Source organism: Nanorana parkeri, unplaced genomic scaffold (assembly GCF_000935625.1).
Source record: "Nanorana parkeri isolate BGI_ZX_2015 unplaced genomic scaffold, ASM93562v1 scaffold323, whole genome shotgun sequence".
In the NCBI taxonomy this organism is placed as follows: Eukaryota; Metazoa; Chordata; class Amphibia; order Anura; family Dicroglossidae; genus Nanorana; species Nanorana parkeri.
Window position 1 is genome coordinate 47,688 of NW_017306591.1, and position 8,005 is coordinate 55,692.

Genomic DNA, 8,005 nt, shown 5'->3' on the forward strand with positions numbered 1-8,005 from the left:
TCTTTTCAGTGGAACATTTTTTATCTTGCTAGGATTTTATTTACAGATTGGAGGACACAAAACCTCCGCGCTGTCGGTGACATTACAGAGGAGGGTCGGGAACCTTACACATCCTTTGTCTTGTGTTTCCAGGAGGTCTTCTGACCGGGAAGTACCGATATGAAGACAAGGACAAGGAGCTGCCAACCAGTAGATTTTTCGGAAACAGCTGGGCGGAAACCTACAGGAACAGGTGACCCCTCCTCTCCATTCTCCTGCCGTAACACCGGGCCGGGGCCACTGACACCCAATGTATGATTACTCTTATCGCCCTATCGTCACTGACCACTCCCAACTTCATGTGGCCACGCCCTATCATCACTGACCACTCCCAACTTCATGTGGCCACGCCCTATCATCACTGACCATGCCCACCTTCATGTGGCCACGCCCTATCATCACCGACCATGCCCACCTTCATGTGGCCACACCCACCTTCATGTGGCCACGCCCTATCATCACTGACCACCTCCACCTTCATGTGGCCATGCCCTATCATAACTGACCATGACCACCTTCATACCTATCATAACTGACCACTCCCAACTTCATGTGGCCACGCCCTATCATCACTGACCATGCCCACCTTCATGTGGCCACGCCCTATCATCACCGACCATGCCCACCTTCATGTGGCCACACCCACCTTCATGTGGCCACGCCCTATCATCACTGACCACGTCCACCTTCATGTGGCCATGCCCTATCATCACTGACCATGACCACCTTCATGTGGCCACGCCCACCTTCATGTGGCCATGCCCTATCATAACTGACTACGCCCAACTTCATGTGGCCACGCCCTATCATAACTGACTACGCCCAACTTCATGTGGCCACGCCCTATCATAACTGACCACGCCCAACTTCATGTGGCCACGCCCTATCATAACTGACCACGCCCAACTTCATGTGGCCACACCCTATCATCACTGACAATGCCCACCTTCCACGTGGCCACGCCCTATCATCACCGACAATGCCTACCTTCATGTGACCACGCCCTATCACTGAACACACCCACCATCATTTGGCCACACCCCCTTCCCCAGTGATCTTTCTTCCATGTTTTTAAAGTAGATGTTCACCTCTTTGAACTTCAATCTAAAGTGATGCCGTAGGTGTAGACACTCCCCCACACACAGCAGCCCATACCTGTCAATCATTGCACTGCTGGTCTGGTTGCCCCGGGTTACGCTGGCAGTGTAAAGCACACAGCACACAGTACACCGGCGGTGTGGATATTTGGGGGAGGAGCCGAGGGATTAATGGTGGTGTGTGTGTGTCTGGCGGTTCAGGTATTGGAAGAAGCATCACTTTGAAGCCATGGACTTGGTGCGTCGAGCTCTGGAGGAGATGTACAGCGCCGATGTGCGGCCGAGCCTGACCGCAGCCGCCCTGCGATGGATGTACCACCACTCCAAGCTGCAGGTTAGTTCATTAAAGAGAACCTGTCACCGACCTTTCCTTTCCATTTAATGCTTCAGCAATGGGCCTCTGAAAATCTGACTGCTCCAGGAAGAGTCGATTCTCTAGCACAGCCCCCTTTGGAAGACGGGCCAATAATATACCTCCATAAAGGAGCATGCAGCTTGCATTTGAGAGTTCTTGTATGAGGCAGTCATAACCGGTTCTCTTTAGGACCTAAAGCTCTGAATTTGTTCTGTGTTCCGCCATCACTGACGCAGAGTCTCTTGTCCTATCAGGGGAGCCGCGGTGACGCCGTGATCCTGGGGATGTCCACCACGGAGCAGCTGTTGGACAACTTGGCCGGAGCCGAGGCGGGTCCTCTGCTGCCCCCGGTGGTCGCCGCGTTCAACAACGCCTGGAACCTGGTCGCCCACGACTGCCCCAACTACTTCCGCTAGGAGGAATCTGCGACCGCCGCGATTATTTCCTGATTCTCGTCCGCGCCTCCGATTTTAAGGCAGAACTCTGACAAATCAATGAAAACGCATCAAATGTTTGCCGATCTCATAATCGACGCTGAAAGCCCGAGGGGTGACAACACCATACCTGTGACACCTCCCCCACCTCTAGCCTTCTACCTGCACAATAGTGTGCCGTTCTCTTCCTCCCTACAGTGCCTAGTATCTGAAACATGTTAGAGAACAGTCCTATTTCAGGCAGGGGAGCTTAGAGATGGTGGACAGTGAAGGGAATCCCACCCGCAGCCTGATTTCTGACATATGGGGGGGGCGGGGGGGGGATTGGAGGGCAGTAGCTGCACCGACTCCAGCAACAGATTGAAATCACTGGACCACACATGGCGCTGTATATCCACCCGACGTGCAGCCCTCACCCCGATACCGACCGTTCCTCGTGTCACCATCCGGGTTATCGGGAATTGTTAATGATGAAATATATTTGATTTAATAAAATCAGAAGAGAATTATCTGTCGGGGGGGTCAAAGTTCATTGGGCTGTGTGCGAGTGTCGGTGCGGTTTGTTGTCTGTCCTCGAAAAGGTCTCAAATTCCCCGATAAGATATCACGTGTCTGAGTGCGGAACGAACGGTCAGATACCTCAATATGGATAGAAAATGTACATTTAAAATGGTAATACCTTTTATAGGCCCTTCACGGTATTATAATGTCTGCTGCTGGTCGGAATATCCCCATAGAGCCGAGAGAATCCTATCCACAGGGATATTGTACAGACACAGCCGCTGTTCTGTTATTTCCATTACACTGCTATGTATTCATTGTATGTCATACCCCTGACATCTAGTGGTAGATTAGTGTTACTACACTTGTTTTCTGTATACATTGGTATCTTCCACTGTACTTCCCCCCCCCCCATGTTTAATGTCACTTGGTATAGTCCTAGGTAGACCCTCTCTGCTTCTTTGCATGTTCCCTCATTGGCATTGCTAGTCTTCATTGCAGACACTTGGAATGGAAGATTGTCTTCTTACCAGGGGATGCCCCGAAACAGATCAGCCGAAAGAACCATTTTGTAGCTGGAATTGCGGCGCATCTCTCGTTTTTCTTCTCCTCCCCGCTGGGTGCTGCTATATGTCCGCCAGCGGTGCCCGGAGGCTGGGTGTCACCCCGCCGTGACTTCATCACGCACGTGTGTGATGTTATTGCGCATGCACGGTGGTCTTTTTTTAGGGATGCACCGATACCACTTTTTTTTAAGAGCGAGTACCGATACTTTTGATCAGGTACTCGCAGATACCAATTACCGATACGTTTTCTTAAAGGGACAGGTCACATTTTCTTCTAAAGCAATACAAACTAATGCTTTAAGGTCACTTTCTTAATATTATGATTCACGAGATGACGCCGGCTTCCCGGCCAATCAAAATGCCGGGCGCTGCATCATTACACGGCGCCCAGCTTCCAGATTTGCTAGCTTCCTGACCAATCGGGAAGCCGGGCAGCGCGTCATTGCAAGCTACCCGGCTTCCTGATTGGCCGGGAAGTCGGCTACATGCTCTCTCATCACAAGTGACGAGAGAGCATGGAGCCATTTCCTGTCCAATCAGGAAACCGGGTAGCGTGTAATCATGCGCTGCCCAGCTTCCTGATACAGGTACTCGTGCTAGGTATCGGAGCATTTGGGCAAGTACGAGTACTCACCCAAATACTCGGTATCGATACTAGTATCAGTGCAACCCTATCTTTTTTGATGCCATCTTGGTGATGGACGCCGGCCGAGAGAGGAGGGGACGTTCACCCGGAGGGATAAGGTATGCCGCCGGGTCCCCTCCTCTCACCTGACACTGTCGGCTCTCGTGACCAAGCGTCCGACCTATCATAAGGGGTGACAACAAAATGACTGTCAGTCATTTCTGTGGCACCCGGGTGCTGGCCGCACCTCCCAACCCCCTTGTGATGCCACTGATGTCCGCTCTGCCACAGCGCAGCAGGGAGGAGAGAAACTGTCAGCAGGCCGAGCAGAGTGGGGAAGAGAATGCTGTCAGCGGTCTGTGTCACAGAAGGTCGAGCTCTCCTCTCACACCACCTCCCCAGAGTGGGGAGGAGGAGACCTCCCTTGGTGGGGCTCCCCTTCGATTCTCCTCCCCTGGATCGTGTTGGCGATTAACATTTCATAGCCATCTGTACCAGGGACCCCGACTTTAAAACACACGATCTCTTGAACAGTTGGTTAACCACAAGAGAGGCAGCAGCCTAGGACCACAGCTAGTCACCTTACAGAGCGCGCACACACACACACGGGACTGTGTGATCTGACTGCTACTCATAAACATTCACTGAACGGGCAGACCGATCACACAGTCTGATCTTTTACTAGCGGCGGGTGTTAAGAATAGAGTTGCCCCTCCCTCCCCTCTGCAGGCGCTAAAATCCAGCGTGCACTGGTGCTGCGAGAGGCGAGCACGCTTCATCAGCCCTCAAGTATTAGCTTCCTTGCTAGCAGCGGGCTGCGCAACCAGGCTCCTCAGCAACCACAGGATGGATCGGAACCAGACCAAGTGCTACATGTACTAGGCCTCAGGGGGGGATTTAAAGGAGAACTATGAGGGGGGTGCTTTTCACTCATCTCATAGTTCTAGCCGACCTGTGACAATGAGACTGTCACAGGTCGGCTCAGTAGATCAGGAGGTGAGCGAACACATACCGGCGTTCGCTCACTTCTCGATCCTGTCACGGCTCTCTGGCGTGACAGGGGAGGGGCTGGATTCCCCGCTCCGCCAGCGCTGACTGGCGGGAGGGTACAGCTGGCTCTGCCTCTAGATAGGCAGAGCCAGCTGTCACTCACGCAGCTGGGCGGATCCCGACATCCAGGTCGGGATCTGCTCCAGCGTCTCAGTATACCGCGAGCTGTAGCTCCCTATATACTGAGCCTAGGGTGACGGGAGGACGCTAGTTTGTGTCCTCCCGTTACCCTGAGGAGAACTATGGGGAAAACCCCTGACCCCCCATAGTTCTTCTTTAATAAGTATTTATGATATCTGATGATACGTCTTGTTTACGTCTAAAAGAAAAACAACATCACACAACAATAAATTCAGTTTGTTTATAAACTAAAAAAAAAAAAAATTCTACTGGATAACTGGGATACTTTTAGAGCCTGCACAGTCCCAACAGCACCAGATCACGACTCGTCACAATACAGCCAATAGGAAAACTGGTTTGTAAGGTGTCTGTGAAACAGTGGAGGCCAATAAAGTGGACCTGTCTTCAGATGTGCGGTCATGTGATCTCCAGATGTGCGGTCATGTGATCTTCGGACCGCAGAGGTAAACACAGGGACCGTGGAGGGTGTTATGTACACGTCATCTGGTGCGTCTGTTAAAACACAGTAATAGGATTGTTCCGCTCGGAACATGAACAGAGTCTCCAGGAACCATTTCCCACTAATCAGACACTGGTGTATGCACAGAGGTAACGCATGTCACATGATACATCTCCGCTCACAGAATGAGGGGTTCATCCTTCAGCTCCGCTGCATCATCATCCTCATCATCATCATCATCCTCTTCCATCTCCTCTGCATCATTTTCATTGTTGGCTGAAAGCTTCTGGAACTCTCCCGTCTCTGATGACCACATGGACTTTAAGGTGACTTTAAACTCCGCCATCTGATAACCAAATAATTTCTGTAGAAGGAGGAGGGGGAGAGGGGGATACACGAGGCTCAGATTATAGAATTACGAAGAAAAAGAAATCTGGCTTTGGTATAAATTCTATCAGGTATTTAACCCCTTCATGACTGAGGCCCTTTTTTCATTTTTTGCACCCATGTTATATTCCACATTTTAGGCCTGAAAATGACGTAAAACCCCCCAACATTATATATTTTCTGAATGCCAAGACCCTATAGAATAATTAAGAGACACAGGAATTCTTAGAATGTCAGACTCCTGCAGGTGGCAGTATATCCCAGCAGTCTTGTGTCTCTCAATGGACAATACAGAAAGATGGATTTGGCCTATTGGTCCCCTTTCACATCGCCCCGTGTCCTTTGACCTTTCAAAGAGAACTATGGGGTAAGTATTTTCCCCATAGTTCTCCTAAGGGTCACGTGAGGACATATACTAGTGTCCTCCTGTCACCCTAAGCTCAGTATATAGAGAGCTACAGCTCGCGGTATACCAAGACTGCCGCAGCCGGGACGGATCCCGATATTACTGTCTGTATCCGCCCCCAGCTGCGTGATTGACAGCTGGCTCTGCCTATCTAGAGCCAGCTGTACCCGCACCTCCCCCGTCCGTTCCACCAGTCAGCGCTGGCGGATCGGATTTGGCTGCCATTGTATCTTCCTCCCACGCAGCACCCCCGGCTATAGCAGGAACTTAGATAGAGCCCTAACGGGCTAATAGCCAAACATACACATACCCAGAACCTACATCTATCAAAAGGGACCCTTCCTCTTGCCCAATGGACACCCACTGTAACGTTTACTCACCAGTAAGCGGGCCTGCTCCGGGGTCAGGGTGTCCCCATCTTTACACATCTCATAATCCGACAACAGAGTCACCACCCCTGCAAGAGGAGAACAAGCCGATCAATAAAACAATCACATTTTCTTCCGGCGCATTCCGTCACATAAACCTGGTAAAGGGGCTGTAAAGCCGAATGATTTCTTTATAATTCTAAGTTAGGAATTTCCTCCAAAATAAAATAAGGGAGCAGTGTATAAAAGATGCTTCTGAATATTCATTGTGTGTGTTCCGGGTCATGTGACCACCTTGCTTTTCTCCAATCCGAATAGACGAGGTGGTGGACGGGACCGGCGGGAAACTACAATGAAAGGACAAGCTGCTGTCAGCCATGCGCTCTTACCAGCGGCACCGCCTGATGGGGCGGGTAACAGTGTTTGACATTAGCTCCTCCGGTCAGTGCATGTTCACGGCAGAGCAGACTGGTACCGCCCACTGCCCCAGGCCATTCGGATCATGAAAGAGCCGGCGGAGTATTATGTAGACATTACATTTTCTATAAGTATGACCCGGAGATCTTACAGGGGTGGTGGCAACGCTGCAGAGGGTAGATGAGCCTGCAGATTGTCGCCACCTCTAACAAGCATGGGCAAGCCTTAAAAGGAGGACTATGGGGTCAGGATTTCTCCCCATAGTTCTCCTAAAGGTCACGGGAGAAACTAACACCCGTGACCCAAAGCTCAGTATACCGCAAGCTACAGCTCACGGTATGCTGAGACGCCGGAACGGATCCCGACAATGCTGTCTGGACTGAGTGACAGCAGGCTCTGCCTATCTAGAGGCGGAGCCAGCTGTGCCCACCCCTCCCCCGTCCGTTCAGCCAGTCAGCGCTGGAGGATCGGACAGGGGAAGGGGAATCCCTGCAGGGAGCCGCGAGTGACAGTCACGGCTCTCTGCAGGGATAGATCGAGAAGTGAGGCACGGTATGTGTTCGCTCACTTCCCGATCTACTGAGCCGACGTGTGACAGTCTCATTGTCACAGGTCGGCTCAGATTATGAGGCTGCGTGAAAATCACTCGCCTCATAGTTCTCCTTTAAGAAGAAATAAAACGCATCTTAATGGTGTCCTCACCTTTCTTCAGCGCAGTGGGAAGGCCCAGCTGACGTAACTGTGGCTCCATGGAGTGTGTAAACTGTTCCAGGGGCCCGGCGTCCAGCACCACACTGTATGTGGCTTTATTTCCGGCCCGAGCAAAATCAATCTCTTTAAACTCATTAAACAGACTGCAAAAAAACCAAACACAATCTAACAGGAAGTGAACACGTTATATTCTTACTCTTTGACTTCTTCCTGTGTGCGGTTGGTACACAGCAGTCCGACCTCCCCCCTCAGACACTTGCTGAGCTGGAGAAAGACAAAAGGTTCGATTATTACTGAGGGCCAATGGCGGTCAGAGGCAAGTTCATCGGTTTCCGGGTCCCCTCACCTGGTGTAAGTTGTCTTTATATTCATCACTGGGCCCCCTTCCCAACGCCACAACCATCACTTTGTTCTTCCCAAAGAATAACCTGAAAAAACACAAATTATCAAAAAGGGAACTTTGTACAAA

At 51.1% G+C, this 8,005-nt stretch overlaps 2 protein-coding genes across 2 annotated transcripts in view; one reads left to right on the top strand and one right to left on the bottom strand.

Annotated features, from left to right (window-relative positions):
- Positions 1-120: 120 nt before the first annotated feature.
- On the top strand, positions 121-1,925 carry LOC108788414 (aflatoxin B1 aldehyde reductase member 2-like). The gene is made up of 3 exons (XM_018558173.1): positions 121-232; positions 1,338-1,470; positions 1,746-1,925. Exons 2-3 carry the CDS (start codon positions 1,366-1,368, stop codon positions 1,905-1,907), a joined length of 267 nt encoding a protein of 88 aa, XP_018413675.1. The 5' UTR covers positions 121-232; positions 1,338-1,365; the 3' UTR covers positions 1,908-1,925.
- A 3,500-nt stretch (positions 1,926-5,425) lies between these two features.
- The window catches only part of MRTO4 (MRT4 homolog, ribosome maturation factor), a 4,097-nt gene continuing 1,517 nt past the window's right edge, over positions 5,426-8,005 (bottom strand). Inside the window, exons 4-8 of the mRNA XM_018558166.1 lie at positions 7,883-7,964; positions 7,733-7,800; positions 7,528-7,679; positions 6,421-6,497; positions 5,426-5,611 (exon numbers count right to left, since the gene is read on the bottom strand). Of these exons, the coding sequence (XP_018413668.1) occupies positions 5,426-5,611; positions 6,421-6,497; positions 7,528-7,679; positions 7,733-7,800; positions 7,883-7,964 (565 nt within the window). The remainder of the gene's footprint in view (positions 5,612-6,420; positions 6,498-7,527; positions 7,680-7,732; positions 7,801-7,882; positions 7,965-8,005) is intronic.

Coding starts and splice junctions, on each gene's coding strand:
- LOC108788414 (XM_018558173.1), top strand. CDS start 1,366: ATGGACTTGGTGCGTCGAGCTCTGGAGGAGATGTACAGCGCCGATGTG. Junction 1,471..1,745: donor ACCACCACTCCAAGCTGCAG/GTTAGTTCATTA, acceptor TTGTCCTATCAG/GGGAGCCGCGGTGACGCCGT.